At 43.7% G+C, this 23,356-nt stretch overlaps 2 protein-coding genes across 2 annotated transcripts; both read left to right on the forward strand.

The window, feature by feature from the left end:
* Window positions 1-8,116: 8,116 nt before the first annotated feature.
* LOC113445828 (small serum protein 5) lies at window positions 8,117-13,228 on the forward strand. The gene is made up of 4 exons (XM_026715188.2): window positions 8,117-8,257; window positions 9,836-9,929; window positions 10,882-11,011; window positions 13,040-13,228. Exons 1-4 carry the CDS (start codon window positions 8,255-8,257, stop codon window positions 13,146-13,148), a joined length of 336 nt encoding a protein of 111 aa, XP_026570973.1. The 5' UTR covers window positions 8,117-8,254; the 3' UTR covers window positions 13,149-13,228.
* A 3,050-nt stretch (window positions 13,229-16,278) lies between these two features.
* On the forward strand, window positions 16,279-19,780 carry LOC148125006 (small serum protein 3-like). Its single transcript, XM_087938816.1, has 4 exons — window positions 16,279-16,408; window positions 17,473-17,566; window positions 17,929-18,058; window positions 19,459-19,780. Exons 1-4 carry the CDS (start codon window positions 16,403-16,405, stop codon window positions 19,610-19,612), a joined length of 384 nt encoding a protein of 127 aa, XP_087794942.1. The 5' UTR covers window positions 16,279-16,402; the 3' UTR covers window positions 19,613-19,780.
* Window positions 19,781-23,356: the final 3,576 nt, after the last annotated feature.

A 23,356-nucleotide genomic window follows, 5' to 3' on the forward strand; every position in this document is an offset into this window, starting at 1 on the left:
ATTCTTTATTGGCCAAGTGTGACTAGGCACACAAGGAATTTGTCTTGGTGCATATGCTCTCAGTGTACATACAATTTATTAATTAATATCAAGGAAAGACAAGAAAAAAGACGAAGAGGGTGATGGAAAGGTTTATTCAGGTTCATTCACATGTTGAGAGATTTAATCAGGTTCCTCTAGGTGAGGAGATCAGAATAACAGCACATTGATGACGGAAGATGTACCGTTGTCTTGCATCTTAGAGGTGCCTCTGGACCACTACTGAACCTTAAATCGAACAAATACAAAAGAAGAAGAAAAAGGCACGGTCAGTTCTTGACATGGAGAAATCTCACAATGGAAAATATATTTTCAGTGTCCCTTTGTTTGATCTCAACAAGAATTGTGAGTTTCTTGGAGACCTTCCACCAGGCCCAGCGGGATGGACAAAAGGGCCGACCGGCTGTCTCCCAGCCCTGAGAGGCCAAGAGAAAGGAAGGGAAGCAGGGAGAAATCCTCCTCCTTGCCAGCCTCAGTTTCTCTACTTCCTTCTGCCCCCGACAATCCTGGGTCTCCACCTAATACTCTTTGCTCCACATTAGATAGATAAACAAGGGGTTCAACTTCTCAGTGGCCTTGAAATTGAATATCATCAGCCGGAGAGGAAGGGATGACATGGTGACCTACATTAGCGATGGGGGATTATCATGAAAGACAGTTCACTAAAATGCTTAGGCTGAAAGTTTCTGCATCTGAATATTGTGTGCATTAAAGGTGCGATGGCTCAACCGGTAAAGACTCTGAGTTTGCCGGCTGGAAAACTGGCAGGCCAGGTTTGAGTCCCCAGTGCTGCCTGATGGGGTGAGCCCATGTTCCCTGCCCCATCTCCTGCTCACCTAGCAGTTCAGAGACGAGTGAATGTGAGTAGATCAATAGGTACCACTTCAGCATGAAGATAACAGTGTCCCAGGCCCCACGTCATATAGTCATGATGGCCACATTGCCATGGAGGTGTATTTGGATAATGCGGGTACTCTTGGCTAAGAAATGGACATGACTGAACATGGGGAACCTTTCCTTGAATGTTGATGGGTGTGCATGGATATCTGCTATCTCAAACGGTGTAAAGTTGCTCCATGTTAACTTAATTAAATATACAAGCAAACAATCTCACTGAGCACTTCTGGCTTAAGTTAGAAAATCACACGCAAAGTCATATATCCAGTCCCTGCTGGGAAGATCTTCCTACCTCTGGTAGCAGTGCATCCCAGGCCTCTGTGGAAATTAACACGAGTTATCATGAGGAAAATGTGCAGCAGGTTCATAGTAATCTCTCCCTATCAGATTGGGCATTTTTCCTACGTAAGGAGAAAAACTCCAATTAAACCCACAGCTCAGACAAACGGTGGTCCGAAATGGTATCGGGTCTGCTGCTGGAGCAGGGAATTGGACTAAAAGACCCCCAAGGTCCCATCCAACTCTATGATTCTGTCATTTTGCACAGACAAATCGCCAAATTGTGCCAGGAAACCCAATGCTCCAATTGGGGGCAGCTGTGAGAAATCCACTGTTGGACAAATGTGGCAAGGATATAAATGATCCGCGCTTGCTGCAAAGCAGGGGTGGATTCAGCCGGTTCAAACTGGTTCTGGCAAATCGGATGTTAAATTTACATCTGGTTCACAGAATCAGTAGTTGAAATGACTGTCTGTCCTCCCCCCACCTCTCCCTTCCCTCCCCTCCCAGGAGTCTGCGTGGAAGGTCTGGGAGGGGGGAAAATGGGCCTTCCGGAAGTCCTGCATTCGCCCTCCCAGAGGCCCGAGGGAAGCCTCCGGACTCTGGGGAAGGTGAAAATGGCCTCCCGGAAGTTGCAGTAGGCCAAGCCCACCATGGCCACACCCACCCAGCAACCGGGCGGTGAATCGGTGGCTGGGATTTTTGAATCCCTCCTGTGCTGCAAACCATTTTATGTTCCTTATTTTTCAGATTGGCAGGACCTCCTTCTCAAGCCTGAAGACAAGAGGTTTGTTCTCCATAGCATCTGGGCGGAGGAGGCCAAGCAGCAGGTGGAAGCTAGTCAGGTTGAAAACCCTCCCAAGGGCACTTCCAGCAATTAATTCATGGATAAGCAGGAAAGGGAGGCTACAGGTGACTATTTTCTCCTCTCCTGACGCTTCCGGAACCCCTGGACAAGCTTCCTGCAAGAAGTAGAATATTTGCTCAGATCAAGAAGGAGCTTGATTACCCCGGCTTAAGTCAGGAGGCGGTATTCTTCTCTGTTGTTGACACGTAGCCAGCATAAAAAAGAAGGCAATCAGGATGAAGAAAACTCTCTAAGAAATTAGAACAAGAAAAAATACAATAAGTGACCAGAGAAAACATGTCCAGTCACAAAACTCATTGACTCAATGGCTATTTCTTCTACTTTCTTCATTTTCTATCTCTTTTACCCCATTTCTTCAATTTTCAGATAGCTGCTATTCAAAGTGGGAATCCAAATTTCAAACAACAAATTGGAAATAATGACAGCAGTTGAAATCTCTCTTTATTTTTGGAATTCAGCCATGTCTTTTCTCCCGAACGTTCTAGTGCAAGATTTGTGAATCCATAAAGAATAACACAATTTTAATGCTCCTTCCTTCCTTCCTTCCTTCCTTCCTTCCTTCCTTCCTTCCTGTGAAAAAACGCTAATCCTGAATCTATATTACTGAGTTGATATATTCTCCCATACAAAAACTGGTGTTTGTTCATTTGTGTATCTACTGTTAATCCTACTAAATAATTAGAAAATAAAATCTGAGTCCTCACCGAAAAATTACATCAGCAATGCCTGGATTTTACACTCCTCCCTAATACCACAAAGTGCAATTAATTAGTTTTGCAAATCATTCTTTTTCTACTTTCTCTCTTTTGATGTTCTAAAGGAGCGTCTGATTGCATTTGATGCTCCGTTAATATTTATTCGTGTCTTTTTATTTTCAGCTTTATTTCACCCAAATAATATCCAGAAAGCTGCCTCATATTATTCATCTCATTCCTGCAGACATTCCCTTCTTACATCCAACTCAACTCAAACTCTTGCTGCAAAGCAGAGCCAACAATTTTGCTCACCATCTTGGATTTGGAGAAGAATTAAGGGAACTCTTGGTAGGAGGAATGACAAGGAGTAGCAGGTCTCTGTGAGGCCACTAAGGAATTTGTTCCTCCAGTTTATATAGAAGTAGAAGACAGCAGTGTGAAAAAGGAGACTGCCTCCTGTGAACCTATTAACAATTTTCTGGGTGCAAGTTGTGCCGAAATAGGTACTGCCAAGAGGAAAAGACATGCATCACACTTCATTGGTCTCTGATAGATACAATCAAGGGGAACCATGTCATTAACTTCAGAAGAACATGGTAAAGAAAAGACCACATGATGGAGAGATGAAGTAGAACGAGAGGACTGGAAACAGCCAGATCTGCATCCTCCTCCCCCGCTTCCCCCAAGATGCCCCCTACCCATTTTAAGGATTGTAGACCACCTGGAAATTGACTGTCCTACTCTAAGAAGTAGACTTCCTCTCACTCTTTTCCCAGAGTCGCCCAAGCTAGAAACTGGCATTTTAGAGGTTTAAGAATGTCCTCTGTTTATACTGTGTTTCCAGCATTCATTTTATCTATTAAAATCTTCAGTATAAGGCATTTGACGGAGTAGACTTGCTTTCTCTGCAGGCTCTTTTTCTCTTGGTTACCAGCTCACAGCTTGTTTTGCGTTCGTCCTTCACACTTGCTCTCGGTCTCTGCTCTCGGTGAGCTTCATACTCTCCCATGGACCCTTTGCACACAGGATTGTAACCCTCCGATGAAGATACCCAGAGCTGCTTTACTCCAGCTGTTGGTCTTTGATGAGACACGATTCCGGGAATACCAAAACACCAATGGCAAGAGCACTTAGATTTACAGTATGTACTGCTCCCTGATGCTTTACATAACTCTCTGAACAGTTTATATCAATATATTGCCCCCAACAATCTGGGTTCTTATTTTACAAACACCGGCAGTTTGGAAGACTGAGTCAACCTTGAGCCAGTGGGTAGAGTTAGCTTGCAATACTGCATTCTAACCAATGTGCTACTAATACACCAACTTGGTTGATGGCCCAGAGCAGAAAGAGGCCTCCATAATTCTCTGCTTCCTTCTTGTGCAGTTATTTGCATTGGCCACAAATTGTTCCTGTAAATCGTTTCTGGAATACATGATGGCTGTTTCTTCTCAAGAAATGTACGTCTGATCTCTCTTGCTTTTAAATACTTGATTGAATCCTGCGTGGCTTTATTCCTGAAACCTTTGGCTAAAGACTCCAATCCTCTGCCATGTTCTTTTGTGGCAAAAGCTTAAACAGCTCGTTTGGCTGCCCTGTGTTCCTATTTCACCTGGTTCTCTGCACAATATGATCTACACAGTCCATGTTTTTTGGTGAGGGCCTTTCACCAGTAGTTCTGCATTTGAATCACATCTCAACGATGGTTTTCAAACTTTACTTCATATCCTTCCTGTACCTAAAGCAACCTGGATTGCAAATGTGAAACATTCAATGCATCCTTAATAGTTGATTTCCAGTTGATTTCCTGCGCTTTATCTCAAAGACACGACCACTTTACCAGTAAAATAACGTGCGGGGACCTTCTCAGTAACTCTGATTACATTATGATTTGTCGTTCCTTTTCCACAATTTTGGAATGGCTCATTATCTCTTAAATGTTCTTCAGACTGGAATTTCAGGTTCATTCTGCCTGCAATGTCGTTCAGACTGGCATTTCAGGTTTTTTTTCCTTGCAATTGGCGGAGCCCTTTAGAATAGGGTTACAGCTTCTCTCTCCCATTTGGTTAGTTTGAAGTCTTGTAAATGATTTATTACAAAACAGAGATCTGTCCTATGTCTTATTTCCCGTGTGCAACCTGTAGTCTAAGAGCCTTTTATCAGAGTATAGCAGGAAAGCAAATAACATTGACCCAACATGGGTCACGGAGTGCAATAAAGATGTACTCTGTAAAGAGCTGCTTTGCTCAAATTCTTTTCCATGACATTTTCAAGAAAACCAAGGTGGCTTCCTGTGAGGTAGAGGAAAACAAACATTCCATGAAACAGCCAAAAGAAATCTTCATCTTCTAGAATTGTTTTGTCTTTTAATGACTCCATAATCCCTTGCGGGGCGGAGTCAAGGCAACTGTGTGGAGCTGAGTGTTTACTGGCCGCCAATGCGGAGTTTGCAGCAGATATATTCTTCATGGTGCGCAGAGAGAGAAATATCTGCCTCTGCCTAGGATCAAACTCACAGCCTCCTGATTGTGAGGTGAGAACTCCACCTCTAGGCCACCGTACCACTCTCTTAAATGTCTAGCGTGATTGAATGAGTAAGAGAGTTAACAGCTTCCCCTGAAGTCTGAAGGGACAGCTTGAAAAATAATAATAATCCACAGATGGTCAGGATCTAAGGTCCTGGGAGGCTGCAGTGACAGAGATTATGTGTCTTGAAGTGAACCAGAAATTGGGTCCTGGCAACTGGACCTCTTGTCTTTTTGAAACGTTTCACTGCTTATCTAAATTGTTTCTGTCTCTAGCTGCTTATCTCTCTCTATTTTCTACTCGGGAGATAAGCAACTTGCAATATTGTAAACCCAAAAGACAAGATGCCTGGTGCAGTGGTGGGATTCAAAAAGTTTTACTGCTTGTTCTGTGGGCATGGATAGGTGGGCGTGGCATGTTGGGTGTGGCAGGGGAAGGATACTGCAAAATCCCATTCCCTCCCCATCCCACTGACCTGCTTTACAGTTCCGTTTTCCTCTGCAAGGCAACCAAAGAAGACCCAGCCCATCAGCTGGGACTCGGGAGGTGGGGAATCGATGGGGGCAGGGCCAGTCAGAAGCGCGATTGGCCGGGTTTCCGAACGACTAAAAATTTCCGCTACCAGGTCTCCAGAACTGTTCAGAACCGGCTGAAGACCACCTCTGGTCTGGTGGCCATGATTCACTTTCCAGACAATTCTACCTGGGTGGCTAAGAATCTTCACTGAGGTCTTGAGGTGAAGGACAATCTTTCCGTTCAACTACGAGCTTGTTTTTAGTTTTTGTACCTTCCAGTCAGTGTTGTCCACTTGAAAGTTGCCAGGAGAAGTCCACTAGTTGTGTTGGCAAGGTGCTGCTTCCTTGGGTTGAGAGAAAGGGGCAATCCTGTGTACAGGTGGTTCTCCACTTACGACATCGTCACTTTGAATGTACGCTAATCAGCATGCATTAAAGTGAAATTTTGTGGCATGCAGCTCTCACACCGCCTTCAATATACACTACACAATCATAATGGAATAAATACATAAATACAAAATCATGTCTATACCCACATATATTATACGACACAGGGAAACAACACAGTCTAGTTGGGATGTACATGTCAGGTTCCGTCACACGCACAACAAGCACAACAGGGCTGGATGTAAGTCGTTTATCTTCTTCCAGACAGAGCTGGTAATTTACTGAACAGCAGCTAGCCAAGACAAGCTAGCATAGATTAAAGTCAGGGTTAACTCCCAATCGGTCCTACCACCTTTATACACCCGATGTGCCCTGCCCCAACCATCCTGGCTCCCCCACCCGGGCCCAATCACCCTTCCCTAGAATGTTGTTCCTAAACACCGGCTGCGCCCGCCAGCCGCTCTCTTCATTGCTGCAAAGTCCCAGGGCTTCATAGTTGCTGACGTGCCGCCCCATCAGCTGTTCCGCATTAAGGTCACAAATGCCTCAGTCCCGATCTCTGCGACGTCTGAATGAGCAGTGAGTAGGGAACGAGGGCTTTGCAACAAGGGCTTTGTCAGCCCGCCCACCCCGATTGGTGGCCCACGGATGACATCAGGCTGACAATATACATGTTCATGGCAAGAACGACAACAGCACAACTGTCATTTAGTGACTGTTCTGAATTACAACGGCATTGAAAAAAGGGACTTCTTGTTGTGGTTCATCGGCAGCCTGTGCAGACACCAGTGGAACTGGACAGTGGGGAAGAACGGGGACCAGTCCTGGAGTTTGGAGAGGACTCAGACGAAGGTCCTGCATCTGATGCAGAGACGGGACCAGAACCATCTGGAAATTGTGTGCTGACTCCAGAGCCTCCGGAGTCTGGCAGCAGCAAGGCAGAGGACCCAGGGGAGCCTGTTCCTTGCGCATGTGTGCACAGAGCTGCTAGAAGGCAAGAGCAGCTGAAGCAGAAGGGGCGACTGGGAGGTGATTGCCCCTCCCATAAGATATAAAGGTCAGGCAAAGGTGAAGAAACCTTTGCAGGAAGCAAAGATGTTTGTTCTGTTTGGATTAAACCTTGAAGCTCTGTGTGGACTTCGTATACTTCGTTTTGATTTTTTAACCATTAATTTGGTACTTTAGTTGTTGGCAGCAATTCAAAGGAGAGAAAGGTGGGTGCTTATCTCGAGAGACTGTTTGGGACTCATTATTGGCTGGGAATGAACATAATTCCCAGAGTTGAAATAAAACAAGAGTTATTTGGGCTAAGCGTGTGCTTAATTACGGTCTCAGGAAGCCTTGGTCAGAACACTTATGACAGTTTTTCACCCTTATGACCATTACAACCTCCTTGTGATCATAATACAGATGCTTAGCAATTAGCTCCTGTTTATGACGGTCGTAGTGGGTCATGTGATTCCCTTTTGAGACCTTCCGACGAGCAAAGTCAATGGGGAAGCTAGATTCACTTAACAACCTTTTACCTAACTTAACAAATGCAGTGCTTTACTTAACAACTTTGGCGCAAAAGGCTGTAAAAATGGGACTAAGTTCACATAACAAATGTCTCACTGGGCCACGGAAATTTTGGGCTCTACTCTGGTCGTAAATTGAGGATTACCTGTACCCGACATAGGTAGGGGGCATTTTGGGAGCAGCTGGGGAAAAGGCTGCACATCCAACTGCTTCAAACTCACACATCCTGCTGACCATCATTTCGATATTTTTTTTTTTAAACCATATTGTTCTAAAATACTTTCGCCTTATCGCATCTACAAAACAAACACAAACTAGTCATAAAGTAAATATTTCCCTTCTGGCAGCGGCTATTCTGACAAAACTCTCCAAATTCTTTCTTTTTTTTTGTTAAATTGCACCCAGGGGCCGTCTTTGGTTTGTGTATAAATTGAACCGGCGGGTTCCTTGCTGACTCTCAGAGAGAGGAGCGGCTCCTTGTCCTTCTGTCCTAGCAAAAGTTTCCTGCGTCTTACCCAAAGCCTCTTAAGATGGTAAGTAAAATGGTTTCTTCTTTATTCACAAACCGGAGCTCGGTTTAATTTGGAGGGGAGAAGAAAACGGCTGGAAGAATGAGGCGGTCCTGTTGGAACAGGCGATCTCTCGACGCCGAACCCAGAGTTGTAGCTGTACTCATAATAATGAGAGGAATCCTCTGTAGCTTATTCAGATTCCTTCAGTAAAGGCAGAAATACAGAAAGAAACGAAGCACAAATGCCAGCAGGTACTTCTCTAGAACCCCAGAAGAGAGAAAGGACAAAAAGAACTATTAATTAAGGAGTCCCCTTTCTCCTCCACAAAGTCCCCCAGGTGGGAGAAGGCATGACACTGATGTGTAAGTAAAGTAGGTCTCCTTCCATCTGTAGTGGGATCAATTCAATCAATGGAATCAAGATGAGCTCCGGTGGCCTAGAGGTGGAGCTCTTGACTCACAGTACGGAGGCTGTGAGTTCAATCCTAGCTAGAGGGTAATATTTGGAATAGAGGCTTTCCTTTTCAAGAAGGGGGTTGAACTAGATCGGGATTCACCAACCTTTTTTTGGTCCAAACTCATAATTTTAAATCCCGCGGACCAGAGACCCTGGGAAAATCCCCCCAAAAAGTCTGCCGGAAAATTAACCACCCCGTTTTCCTACCGATCGATTGTTCTTTATTTGGGATTGCAGGATACCGCGCCTCCAGCTCAATTCTCGGGGGGAGAGAGAGAGAGAGAGACTTTCGGCTTCGTGCAAGGAAAACAGCAGAAGCTGCAGAAGTCTTTCTTTCTCTCCCCCAAACTCCGCCAGAAACGAGTCTTTGCCGGCGCAGCCTCTTGGAGCAGGAGGCCTTGCAGGGTCCCAAAGATTCATTTTCTGGCAGATTTGGGGGAGAGAAAGAAAGACTTTTGCTGCTTTCCTTGCATGCATCTAAAAGCACAAGAAGGAAGAAGCGAAAAGAAGCAGGCCGGTGGCCAGGCAAAGTGCGTGGGGCGAGTGGGGCAAGTTCCCCCCCCCCCTCTGCCCTTTCCCCCCTCCCCTCACTACCTCGTGTTGTTCACAACGCAGGTGACACAAGCCTTGTGTTCCCGCCGGCCACGTGGGCGGCTCAGCCTTGTGTTCCCATGCAACCTTAATTGTTTTGGGGGTGACATTTCTCTGCGGACCACCAAAATTTTCTCGCATACCACCAGTGGTCCCCAGCCCACTGGTTGGTGACCACTGGACTAGATGACCTCCAAGGTCCCTTCCAACTCTGTACTTCTATGATTCTACCTTTAATACCAATGCAGAGTTTTGCTTTGGGAGGGGGACATAAGTATTACCTGTTTGCCAAACACCTGGATTTTTTTATCACATGACCATGGGGATGCTGCAAAGGTCATAACTGTGAAAAATGGTCATCGGTCACTTTTTTCAGTGCCTCTGTAACATTGAACAGTGACTAAGTGAACTGTTGTAAGTTGAGGACTGCCTGTGTTGAAAGAGGACATTAGAAAGATTTTGAACAGCCGGTTTCTGAAGCAACCGCTAAGTTCTCTGCTGACTTACTTTTTCTTTTCTTTTCTTTTTTCTTTTCTTTTCTTCCTTTCTCAGAGAGTGTTCTTCAGCCTGATTGTCTTCTCTTTCATGCTGGCTACATGTCAAGCAGCATGCTTTATGGAGGCCTTTGAACCTTACTTTATGAACGGTAACCAAACTCTTTATTGATCCGAACAAATCATGACTGTACGGCTAGAATAATGCATCTACACTATTAAAAACAATGTTGAGACCAGAGGTGGTATTCAGCAGGTTCTGACCCATTCTGGAGAAACAGTATGGAAATTTTGAGTAGTTCGGAGAACTGGCAAATACTGTCTCTGACTGGAGATTTTAGAGTATCCTTTCCTGCCACGTCCACCAGACCACGCCCACAGAACCAGTAGTAAAAAAAATAAATGAATCCCACCACTGGTTGAGATTCTAGAAAGAGTGCAGAGAAGAGAAACCAGGATGATTAGGGGACTGGAGGCTAAAACATATGATGGATGGTTGCAGGAACTGGGCCTGGCTAGTCTAGGGAAGAGAAGGACCAGAGGAGACAGGAGAGCAGCCTTCTAGTATTTGAGGGGCTGCCCCAGAGAGGAGGAAGGGGTCAAGCTATTTTCTAAAGCACCTGGAGGCCAGACAAGCAATAATAGATGGAAAGTGAACAAGGAGAGATTCAACCTGGAAATAAGGAGGAATTTTATGACAGTGAGAACAATCACAGAAGTTGCCTTCAGAAGTTGTGGGAGCTTCATCCCTGGAGGCTTTCAAGAAGAGACTGGACTGCCAACCTCCAAAATGATGTAGTAGGGTCTCCTGCTTGGGTGGGGGGTTGTATTTAGATGACCTACAAGGTCCCTTCCAACTCTGTTATTCTGTTTAAGATGTGTTTAGCCCAGACTTCCACCAGAGGCCTCCTGACTAGACCAGAAAACCCCAATCATAATAACGCAGAAGTTGTTGGCTCATCACGGGGTCCTTACAAATCTGATCAATAAGTGAAACAAAATGCTTTGTAGCAAATGCAGAGAATTTGTATACCAGTCACCCTTTGCGCTAATGTCGGTTTGGGCACAGCTTCCAGTTCACCTGAAGTAATTTTTTTTTTTAAGGGAAGGAAGTGTGGCCAAACAAATGTGTGGATCGTTATGATGGAAAAGAACATCCCATTGGGTCCAAATGGAATACAGACGATTGTTTAGAATGCGAGTGCCTCAAAGTAGGAATGTCATGCTGCCACAGGTAAAGAATCATGCCTATCTTTTGGGACCAGTGGGAGTCACTGTCTGGCCGTACTTCTCTGGACTTCGTGGCCAGTTCCCGTCAGTGTTGAGTGGGGTAGGAGAGGTCAAACCCCAAGTTTCTTCAATGCGGGGGGTCTCAGAGCTCAAGTCCTTCGAGTCTTCTTTTCACGATCTACACAAAACATAATGGAATGAAATAGAATATAGAATATAGAAAATAGAATATAGAATATAGAATAGAATAGGAGAGAATATAGAATAGAATAGAATAGAATAGAATAGAATAGAATAGAATAGAATAGAATAGAATAGAAATAGAATAGAATAGAATAGAATAGAATATAGAATAGGAGAGAATATAGAATAGAATAGAATAGAAATAGAATTAGAATAGAATAGAATAGAATAGAAATAGAAATAGAAGAGAAGAGAAGAGAAATAGAATAGAAATAGAAATAGAAATAGAAATAGAAATAGAATAGAATAGAATAGAATAGAATAGAATAGAATAGAATAGAATAGAATAGAATAGAATTCTTTATTGGCTAAGTCTGATTGGACACACAAGGAATTTGTCTTGGTGCAAATGCTCTCAGTGGACATAAAAGAAAAGATACGTTCATCAAGAGTCAAGAATCATCAGGTACAACACTCAATAATAGTCATAGGGTATAATAAGCAATCAAGTCATACTAGGAAACAGTCAATAAAAACCATCAGGAAACAAGCAGCAAGGTTACAGTCATACAGTCATAAGTGGGAGGAGATGGATAAAAGGAAGGATGGGAGGATTAATAGTTATAGTGAGAGTAATGCAGACTTTGTAAAGAGTTGGACAGTGTTGAGGGAATTATTTATTTAGCAGAGTGATGGCATTCGGGGAAAAACTGTCCTTGTGTCTAGTTGTTGTGGTGTGCAGGGCTCTATAGCCTCATTTTGAGGGTAGGAGTTGAAACAGTTTATGTCCAGAATGTGAGGGGTCTGTAGAGATGTTTTTTCAAAACCTGAATATCAAAACCTAAAACTGAGGAATCAGCTTTGACTCAACCCTGACAAGACAGAGTGGGTTTGGGTTTTTGCCTCCTCCCCGGCAACACAAAGGCCCAGGTATTATGTCATCTATGACTCTGGACAGGGAGGAACTTCCCCAGTCTGAGCTGGTACACACTTTCCTTGCTCAAGGAGCCGTTGGCAGCTATAGCTATTGCACAATTTTGAGTAGTGTGCCAATTGTGCCCAATTGGAGCCTTTGCCCATGGTCACTCATGCCTTGGTCACTTTCTCTTTCAATTACTAAAATGTACTCTACATGGGGATGGCCTGGGAACCACAAGTGGTCCAGAAGGCGTTGGCACGTGCAATTGATTAGTACCCTTAGCTCAGGGGTGGGATTCTACCGGTTCACACCGGTTTGAGCAACCTGGATGTTAGGTTTTCATCTGGTTCACTGAACCAGTATTTCAACCAACTGGCTGGCCTGTCCTCCCCGCCCCTCCCTAGGAGTCTCCATGCAATGCAGGTAAGTGCAGAGTCCATGCGGAGGCTCTGGGAGTTGGAATAATGGGCCTTCCAGAAGTCCGGAAATGGGCCTGTTTTCGGCTTCCAGAGGGCCTCCAGAGCCGGGGGAGCCCGTTTTTGACCTCCCAGTGGCCCGAGTGAAGCCTCCAGACCCTTGGGAAGATGAAAAATGCTCCCCTGGAAGTTCTGGTAGGTCACACCTACCATGACCATGCCCACCCAACAACCAGGCAGCGAACCAGTTGCTGGGATTTTTTAATCCCACCCCTGCCCTAGGTTTACCCATATTATACAATGAGCCACACCTGGTCCCACTTTTTTTCCGGATATAATTTAAGATGCTGTTTATTACCTTCTAAGACTGCATGGCACAGAGCCCTGAAATAAGGCCTTGGCTGCATCAACATTTCTCCCAGGAAGTTTCTAGAATATTGTGCAAGTTCTAAGGTGGCAGATGAACCTAGATGACCTTGTCAATTAAGGTCGACTTCTTTCTTCTCCTTTGAAGGTATGGTGGTATTGCCAAAGTGGAAGGCTGTAAAGCAGTGATAAATCCAAAAACATGTAAATATGAATTTTATCGGCTTGATGACCCATCGAAGCGATGTGATGTCTGACCTTTTCACGTGGAGGAGCTGGAATAAATCTCTTATGTATAAATGAAACTGAATAAATCTCTCACGATCAGCGTCTTAAACTTTTTCCATGCCTCTTTTTTTTAGTTCAATAACAATCAGGTTAAAGGACGAGGTGGGGCTTGCAATATAAGGCATGCATAGCTGGGAGATATTCTCTGCATCAGTTTGGCATTGTGTAACAAGCAAAACACTGCTTGAGCATTAATGTTGCTCCTCAAAAAGCCCATAGAGAGCAAGAAAGAATGGAAAGCATTAGAAGTGAGAATTCATTGTCAATTTTTCACCTCGACATTCTTCGAAGTCTGTCTGTCCTCTGGTGCTAAGTGAGCTAAGCCTAAATAAGTTTTTAATTTGAGTCTTAGGCAGGAATTTCATGTTCTCTGGGCTATGGTGGCCTTCGCTCTGGCCTCACTGAATTGCTTTGCATTAGAGATGCAGTGGTGAACTCAGAAGATTAAGAATTGGGACTAAATAACTCCAGTGATGCAAACTTAAGAAAATGCTGGACCCACCACAAAATAAATTTCTAAATAGAAACAATCCTTGGCTCCCTGTGTTGAAAAATGTGCCTACCCTCCCTGTCCTATTGTTTCTTTTTTATTCGTATCCAGTCACTTTTCCTCAACCAATTTACCTCCCATGGTTATTGTTGTATGGAAAAGAGGCGGAGGAAGGAATATTAGATATATCTGCTGCCATATTTGTAAAAATAGCAGAGGTATGAAATAAATAAACAATATACATTAATACATAAATACTATTTGCTTTGCTTTTTATACTCTCTGCACCGGAACTAGACACAGCAAATCTCTATTTGGTAGTAAGTCATAAACAAGATTTAAAATGGGCGAACTCTCAGAAATAGAAAACAAACTTCTCTTTAGATTCAGTTTGCAAAATCAAATAGAGAGAGAATCCTTAATCCTACTTTAAGCACCTGTGTCCCTCATAAATCTAATCTCCTAAGGAAACAAAACCAGGAACACTAAGTTCGGTGCTTTTCAGCAAGGATAAACCTGAAATATTAGCCTTCAGAGAGAACGAGCCATTCCACATTGGGGGGAAAAGAACTATCAATCCTAATGTTATAAAAGTTAAAGAGAAGGTCTACAAAGATTTACTTTACATTTAAGTTTCCCTTTTGTTTTAAGAAAAGTATAAGAAATCAATGAAATAATCAAGGATACATTGAATGTAGCGGATTTGCAATACAGGCTGCTTTAGCTAAACTATAGGATACAGAAAGGGTGTGGAGTTCGAAAACCATTGACGAGTGATGTAAAATACAGAATTATTTATGAAAGAAGCCCTCCAGAAAATTGGGCAGGACCTGAAGGAAAAGGGCCAGACAAGAGAGCCAAATAGCAGTAGCAGTTAGACTTATGTATTTAGACTGCTAGATTTTCTAAAGCTCCTGTAGGCCAGACAAGGAATAATGGATGGAAAGTGAACAAGGAGAGATTCAACCTGGAAATAAGGAGAAACTTTCTGACAGTGAGACCAGTCAACCTATGGAACAGAAGTTGCCTTCAGAAGTTGTGGGTGTGCCATCACTTGAGTCTTTCAAGAGGAGACTGGACTGCCATTTGTCAGAAATGGTGTAAGGTCTCCCGCTTGGGCAGGGGGTTGGACTAGATGACCTACAAGGACCCTTCCAACTCTGATTATTTTGTTATCTGTTATCCCTGTGGCAGTAACTGCTGTTGAGCCAGGTGCCAACTATTCTATACCTGTGCGCATGATTTTTCTTGCTTAAGTGTAAAACATTATTTGTTTGATTCTGAATCGCATTTGTTCGAAAGAGCCCACTGTTCAACTATCAAAATCTTCCTGGATGTTCAGCCTATCATCTAAAGCAGGGGTTGAACTCTGGGAATTGAAGTCCACAAGTCTTAAAGTTGCCAAGGTCTAAAGCACGGGTATCAAACTCACCACAACACGGTGCCATCCCATGGTTTTTTTTTTCTCCCTTTGCAGAGCTGGGGTGTGCGTGGCCTGCATGTGATGCGTTTGGCCCTCAGGCCACCATTTTGACACTCCTCATCTAAAGTGTTGGCTATTCCTGCCAGGTTGATGTCATCTACCCTGCTATCTAAATTGTTTCTGAGCTTTTGAAGAATTTGGGGTCTAAGACAGACCTCGGGGTACCCCACCGCATACTTCCCTCCATGTAGATGATGTTCCATTGAGGTCTATACATTTAGTATGGTTGGTCAGACAATTGTTCTGACCCAAACCTGGTTCCCAGACCGCAAACACAAGACAAAGGTACCAGCACAACCGTTTACTGTTTCATTTGAGAATTCTGTTTCCAACTAATTAGCTGCTTCCAACTAATTAGCTCCGACAAGATGAAACTTCGATGAAACTAAGGCACGAGGATTCCTTCAGGACCCAAATACCGCTTTTCAAACGGAAAAGCTCACCCCGAAGAACTTTCTGGTCAAACAAGATGGCGGCGTCCAGCAAACTGACGGCCTGGTAGGAAATGTTCCACGGACCGGTACCGGTCCACGGCCCGGTGGTTGGGGACTCCTGCTCTATCCCATATCCCATAGTATTCTGATTCCTCCCTGCCTTTTAGTTCTATTGTAAGTTTGTCCCTCTTGGTACAATAGGGTATTGTTTGTACTGACATCTCTTTGGATGGTATGTTACCTAATTTCTAACCCTGCACAAAAAGTATCCTCGCTGCTCTTATTATATGCAATATGATGCATTGGGTTTGTTTGCTAAATTTCCCTTTAATTATTTCAGATAAGATTCTTAATGCTCTAATAAGTCTGACTCTGACTTTGAAATCCTTGGGAAATAGCGTAAGTCCCACTTTTGAGTGTAAGAGAGCCAATACTCAAAATGGGTAGAGGGCATTTTGTGAGAGGGTGGGAAGTGGCTGCAGACCTGTCTATTTGACCTTCTCCCATTCTATGAATTTGGCCATTGTTTCATTCTTTTTTTTTAACAAGTTGTTCTGAAGCTGATGAAAACTTCCTCTTAACATTATCCCCCAAACAAATAGGAACTATTTGTAAAGGAACTGTTTACCTTCTGGCAATGGCTATTTTGGCACAACCATAGGCTTTTTTTAAAAAGATGTGCGTAAGGAGTGTCTTGTGGTTGTTTCTTTTTCCTACAAAAGTTGCACGAGCAGATTCCTTGCTGATCTCGGAGAGAATACTGCTACTCCTTGTCCTTCTTCCCTACCAAGAGTTTCCGTGGACTTTCCCGAAGCCATGATGGTAAGCAAAGATGGTTTATTTGCAGAAAGAACTCTCACTGACTTAAATGTACAAAGAGAATGGTGGAAGGAATAAGGAGTCCCTTGTGGGACCTTCCCTTTCTCACAGCTGAATCACCCTCCACACGGTCAAGGCTGTGGGGAGAATAATAAGAGGATCAATCTGTACATATTTTTACTCTATTTGTCTGTCAAACATGTACAAGATAACAAGCATAAACAAGAATAAAGGGAATAAATACAGATAAATGGGGACAGTGAGACAAGGACGGTAGGCACGCTGGTGCACTTATGCAAGTCCCCTTTAAGGATCTCTTAGGAATGGGGTGAAGTCCACGGTAGACAGTTTGAGGTGGAAGCTGTGAGGGGTTGAGGCTGTAACCACGGAGTTGAGTAGGGCATTCCAGGCGTTGACCACTCTGTGGCTGAAGTCGTATTTTCTGCCATCGAGTTTGGAGCGGTTTACCTTGAGTTTGTATCGGTTGTTTGCCCGTGTGTTCTTGTGGTTGGAGCTGAAGAGCCGTTGACGGGCAAGACGTTGCAGCAGACAATTTTGTGAACCATGCTTACATGATTTAGATAAGATAAAGATAAAATAGAGCAAGAAGGGAAGATCAAATGCAACCAGGTATTTCTTTAGAAAAGTGAGATAAGAGAAGAATAACTATTTTGCAAACTACTTTGGAGGATGAACAAAAGGCTGAGATATTTGGGTATCCTGACGTGGGAGCAGCTGCCCCAGAGGAGGGAGGAATGTGTTCCAGGTTGACCCTGTTGTGCAACAGAGATCTCAATGCACACTTTCTCATGGTTGTAAACTTCACCTGGAGGGCTTTTCCCAACGTTCATGAGCATTATGAGCCTCTGTGGCGCAGTGGTTAGAGTGCAATACTGCAAGCTACTTCTGCAGCCAGCTGCCTACAATATAATAATAATAAGTCTAAGTGCTATTGCTATTATCATATTACTGAAGAGGACAATAGAACGTTATTTTTGAACAGACCGCTTTCTGGAAAAACTACCAAGTCTTCTGTCGACTCACTGTTTCTTTTCTTCCATTCTCAGAGAATCTTCATCTGTCTGAGCATCTTCTCTTTCATGTTGGCAACATGTCAAGAAGAATGTTTTTCGGATCCTCTAAAACCACAGCTTAAAGATGGTAAGGAAGCTCTTTATTCCTCACCTCACTGTATTGCCTGCAAACGTCTAGCAATGCCGATTGAAATGTTTCTGGCTTAGCTTCTACAATCCAGGTTTCTATCCAAGGTGGATAGAAATCCATCCATCCCAACTGGGCCAGAAAAACACCTTCTGGACCAATGCAGAACTTGTTTGATCATTGAGAGTCCTTACAAAGCTAAGAGGTAAATGATAATAGTACGCAGCAAAAGCAGAGGATTTATATGGTCACATTTGTTCAATAGTAGATTTCTGAAAGTAACCTCCAGCTCTAGAAGGATTCTTGGTACAGTTTGGTGATTTGGGTATGACTGGAGGCTCAACTGGATTCTTTTGTCTTAGGTAAAGTGGTGAACCCAAACACCTGCGTTGATCGATATGATGGGAAAAATCATCCCGTTGGGTCCACCTGGAGAACAGCTCGTTGCTTCCATTGCCAGTGTAGTAAAGCTGGAATGAGCTGCTGTGAAAGGTAGGAAAAAGTTATGGGCGAGCTTTGGATGTATTAATTTGCACATGTTTTCTCCTACGTTAAGCCACAAAGCTTTTACTAATATAGCACATATTCCTGGATACATATAGATAAATAAACCTTCTACATTGGAGATGCCTAGAATGCAGTTGAAGGCAGACAAAGTGTAAGGTTGACTGGGGACAGAGAAGACTCTATACGTTGGGAAGCCCCTAAGCTGTCAGGGAGGAGGGTTCGAGCGTGGAGCTAGTCCAGAGTCACTATACAACCTAAAAGTGCCAGAATTGACACTATCTGGACTTACCTTGTGCTTTTCAATTTGCAAAATGTAATCACTTCTGCACCTTATTGCATTTTCAGTTAGCTGACAGTGCCCCTATTTTGGGTGACCAGATCCTTTCTGGGTAAGAAGGAAGCATCATAAGGAGAACTATTCCTGCTGTCAGATAAAATCACGGTGCTTTTTTCAGAGTGGGAGCCTTGTTGAGCTAAGCCTTGTTATAGTAAGACCGCACCTAGTGTACTGCATCCAGTTTTTGCCACCACGCTATAAAAAAAATATATGTTGAGATTCTAGAAAGAATGCAGAGAAGAGCAACCAGGATGGTTAGGGGACTGGAGGCTAAAATGATGAACGGTTGCAGGAACTGGGCATGGCTAGTCTAGGGTAGAGAAGGACCAGAGGAGACACGATAGCAGTCTTTCAATATTTGAGGGGCTGCCACAGAGAGGAGGAAGGGGTCAGGCTATTTTCCAAGACACCCGAGGGCCAGACAAGGAATAATGGATGGAAACTGATCAAGGAGAGATTCAACCTGGAAATAAGGAGAAATTTTCTGACAGTAAGAACAATCAACCAATGGAACAGCTTGCCCTTGAAAATTGTGGGAGCCTCATCACTGGAGACTTTCAAGAAGAGATTGGACTGCCATTTGTCAAAAATGGTGTAGGGTCTCCTGCTTGGGCAGGGGGTTGGACTAGATGACCTACAAGGTCCCTGCCAACTCTGATTATCTGTTATCTGGGAGGACTTTGAACCATCTGCTTATAAGGATGTCCACATGTTCTTTGTGGCTGTGAGCTTGGCTATAAGATTTTGGCACCCATGTCCCTCTTGGTTGGTAAGGTCATTACCCTTATTGCAATCAACAGGAGGCACCCAAAATGAATTTCTGTGGGCCAGAGCCCTGAGATTTCTCCATGTGAAGGTGCATTTCCAAGAACTGGGTTTTCGGAGTCGAGCAAACCCTTGGGTGAATCAACCGTTCTCCAGATAGTTGTCTGCGAGTTCTAAAGCGGCTGATGATCTTAAAAGTCTTTGCCGATTCAAGTCAACATTGACTGGTGATAATCTTTTCCTCTTCCTCTTCTTCACCCTCCCTTCTTTTTTCCCTTCAAAGAGAACGTAAAACTATACTAGTTGTGAGATGCAAGGAAGGAGAAAATCCAGGATCGTGTGAACAGGGACCCGCTAGGTTGGATAACAAATGTCAGCTTATCATCCCTGTGGATAAAGACCTTGGAATATATCGTACTCAAAAGAAGACTGAATAAATCTCTCACATTCCCTTCAAAGACCCCGCACTATTGAAAATGGGGAAGGATGTAGAATAGCGGTAAATCCAGAAATATGTAAACATAAAAATGTAGGCTAGATCATAGTGTGGATTCTCGTCCCCTCTCATGTAGTACTGGAATAAACACCTTACCTAAACACCTCAATCTTTTCTCTTGTCTTTTCTTTTTATTAAATAAGAACCGTGTTAAACCCGTGATATCAGCCAGGTGGGGCTGGAAGAAGCTACCCGGGTCCCTTTGGTGATCTGTATCAAATAAAACCTGCTTGAGCATTAATGTTGTTTGGTGAAAATCCCACTGAGATCAGGAAGGACTTGAAAAAACATCGGAAGTGAGAAACGACTATCCGTTTTGAACCTCACCCGCTGGAGAGGACCTGTTCCTCTTTGGCTAATGATATTCAATTTCAAGGCCACTGAGAAGTTGGGCCCCTTGTTTATCTATCTAATGTTGAGCAAAGAGTATTAGGTGGAGACCCAGGATTGTCGGAGGCAGAAGCGAGTAGAGAAACTGAGGCTGGCAAGGAGGAGGATTTCTCCCTGCTTCCCTTCCTTTCTCTTGGCCTCTCAGGGCTGGGAGACAGCTGGCCGGTCAGTTTGTCCATCCAGCTTTATAGGGTTGCAGGTCTCCAAGAAACTCATTATGTTTTTTTTGCAGTAAAGCGGGGGGGGGGGGGGGGGGAGGAGATTGAAAATAGAATTTCCTGGATTTCTCAAAGTTGAGATTTCTCAGTGCCCAGGACTGACTCTAATGTCTTCTTTTTCTATTTGTTTGCTTTAAGAATCAGTAGTGGTCCAGGACTTGTTCTGACCCAGCCGGGTTCCCAGAGAGCAAACACAGATAAACTCAGTAACTCAAACTTTCATGACTTTAATCTACAAATTAAACCCCTTTGTAGATAACGGATGGCTTGCAGCCAATTAGTCCAATTAGAGAAATAAACCGGAGTCTTTAATCACAAAGCGGAGTCCTTCGAACGTTTTTGCCTTTTGCAAAGGCAAAAACTGTTTGAAACCAGGCTTATATTCCCTGGAGGGAGGGGCCATTATGTTGCATCCTTACTCCTGAGTCATCTGTGCAGCTTCAGCTGTTCTCTTCTACGAATCATCCTGCACTCACGTGCACTTGGCACAGGCTCCTCGGGAACCTCCTTGTCACTGCTGCCAGCCCCCACCATCCTTGAAGGCAGCAGTCCACTCCTTGATGGTCCCGGCCCCTCCTCTGAGTCCTCGCTCTCCTCCACCATCCACAGCTGCTGCTGGCTAACCATAACAGGATATCTAAAATGCCAGGTTAGAGGACCTACCCTCTGCTAAACTTGAATCCTGATCTGCTCACACAGAGGAACCTGAGTAAATCTCTTACCTGTAAATCCTCTTTTAATGACCCCATAATCCCTTGCAGGGTGGTGTCTGGTCAACTGAATGGTGCTGAGTGTTTACTGTCCGGATGTCCTTCCTGTTGCCAATGAGGAGTTTTATTCTCATTGTGCTCAGAGAGAGAAATATCTGCCTCTACCTAGGATCAAACTCACACCCTCCGGATTGTGAGGCGAGAGCTCCAGCTCTAGGCCACCGCCCCGTTCAAATCTCTTACCTGTAAATGCAGCTGAATAAATCTTCCACATAAGCTTCTTAGTCTCTTTCTTGCCTTTTATTAGTCTTGAATAATAAAGTTTTCAATGTCATGGAAATACTGGAAGATAACACCACAACATTTTCCAGTGCATATAGAACAAACTTAAAATTCATCTGGAGATTGGAGCAACAGATAAATTTGAGGACTAGATCTTGGTTCATTAATTTATTCAAATTACAGAAGTCTTTGTATGAAAAATAAATGGGGGTGTCATAAGAAACCTTCATTTCCTGTACAACTCAAGTGTGCTGATAACAACTGGAAAGTCACAACACAAGTCTAAAAGTTATACAATGTCCCTCTCTTGACAACAGGTAGATTGAAGGCCACCTAGCAACGCTTTGGATATTGCCAATTTTATATATCTATATCTATACCTCTATCTATCTATCTATCTATCTATCTATCTATCTATCTATCTATGTATCTATCAATCTATCGAGATTCTCTCTCCATCCATCTCTCCATCCATCTTATTTGTATAGCATATGCACCAAGACAAATTCGTTGTGTGTCTATTCACACTTGGCCAATAAAGAATTCATTCATTCATTCATTCATTCATTCATTCATTCATTCATTCATTCATTCATTCAACTTCATATTGGTTTATAATATCATGGAAATGGTGGAAGGGGAGATGACACAACAACGCTATTCCATCCATATTTATTCCCATGGAACAACCTAAAAATGCATGTGGAGATTGGAGCAACAGATATACTTGAGGACTAGAGAGTTGGGTTCATTAATTTGTTCAAATCACGGAACAAATTCTCGCATGAAAAATCAAGGGGGTCATAAGGAACCTTCAACCTTCATTTCCTGTGTAGAAGAGAAGACGATTCAACTGTGCTGAAAACAACCCTATGGTCCCCAAACTGTGACCAACCAAATACAGCACAATCGTACAGTACAATCCAGATCTGAAGATTAGGATAAAAGAGCCAGCAGTTTAAACAAACATTCCCATTTTGGGCAGATGAAGATGACAAAATCGGTGGGTTGCAGGGTTACAACTGCCATCCTGCAGATTTTGAGACCCATGTACACAGACACACACAAACACACCTGTAGACACTCGTGATGCACAGGTGCTAGGAACAGAAGCAGGGAGCACAACAAGACCTCCGACTCTGCCACGAGATTACGCTAAAGGGAACATTGGATGAAAGGAACATGATTTTAATGAAACCAAATGAAGGTGCATAGAGGTGTGTCAGGATAGAGTTGCAGGGTCCAATCTGGGTCGGAATTTTCAATAGATTTGCACCAACAGAAATGACGTCAAAGCAGTGACGTGTGCTAAAATGTACTGCTTTGTACTTACATAATTATTAATACAAATTATAGATAGCAAACAGGCGCCCACCTTTTTCCTCTTTAAAATATATTCTCTCATGATTTAACCGATATGCTGAATATACAAAGAGGGAATCTGAATTGGAAGAAGAGGAGCACGATTTTAAAGAATTGGGCCATCTCGCTCCTGGGACGGATCCCTTGTTCCTCCAGAAATCCCACGGAGCGGCAAATACGGCATTACACACCGTGCACCGTTTGGGGACGGGCTACCCAAGGGAAGGAAATAGGAATAGGAAGTCAGTCGGAAGGAAACCAATGGGGTGAGCCATCTCTCAGTATAATTTTGGGAAGTTCTTGACTTTTTTTCCTTGGATTGCGCTCATATCTTTGGCGCCATATTCAGTGGGAGTTTGATATCCACTTTCAATAAAGGTTTCCCAGTGCAGTTTGGGATAGAAGCAGGTTTTTAATCCTATTCCCTCATCCTATCAGAACACATCAAAAGTTTGGCAGGGGGACTCATGAGGGAGGGGGGGGAGGAAAAGAAATAGGCATCACAAAACAGGAATCCAAAGATCCGGCTGAACCGCCTTGCGTTATTTCTCTGGAGCCAAGAAGACCGCTTGGGCCCCTTTTAAAGGTTAGCAGGGATATCCACTCCTTGTGGGGGGGGTTGTCCCTGCTTTTGAGCCCCAAGTATTTTCCTTCGGAAGGACCCTGAGGTCAGCAGGGTGTAGGCGGGGCTCCATCTCTCAATCCACTCAGGATGGGACTCGG

Source organism: Pseudonaja textilis, chromosome 9, assembly GCF_049901715.1.
Source record: "Pseudonaja textilis isolate UNSWEBS1 chromosome 9, rPseTex1.2, whole genome shotgun sequence".
NCBI classification, from domain to species: Eukaryota; Metazoa; Chordata; class Lepidosauria; order Squamata; family Elapidae; genus Pseudonaja; species Pseudonaja textilis.

Bases quoted from the DNA above. Each gene is read 5' to 3' on its own strand.
- LOC148125006 (XM_087938816.1), top strand. The intron at 17,567-17,928 runs GTAAGGAAGCTC...CTTTTGTCTTAG, and splicing joins AAAACCACAGCTTAAAGATG to GTAAAGTGGTGAACCCAAAC. The intron at 18,059-19,458 runs GTAGGAAAAAGT...TTCCCTTCAAAG, and splicing joins GGAATGAGCTGCTGTGAAAG to AGAACGTAAAACTATACTAG.
- LOC113445828 (XM_026715188.2), top strand. The intron at 9,930-10,881 runs GTAACCAAACTC...TTTTTTTTTAAG, and splicing joins TGAACCTTACTTTATGAACG to GGAAGGAAGTGTGGCCAAAC. The intron at 11,012-13,039 runs GTAAAGAATCAT...TCTCCTTTGAAG, and splicing joins GGAATGTCATGCTGCCACAG to GTATGGTGGTATTGCCAAAG.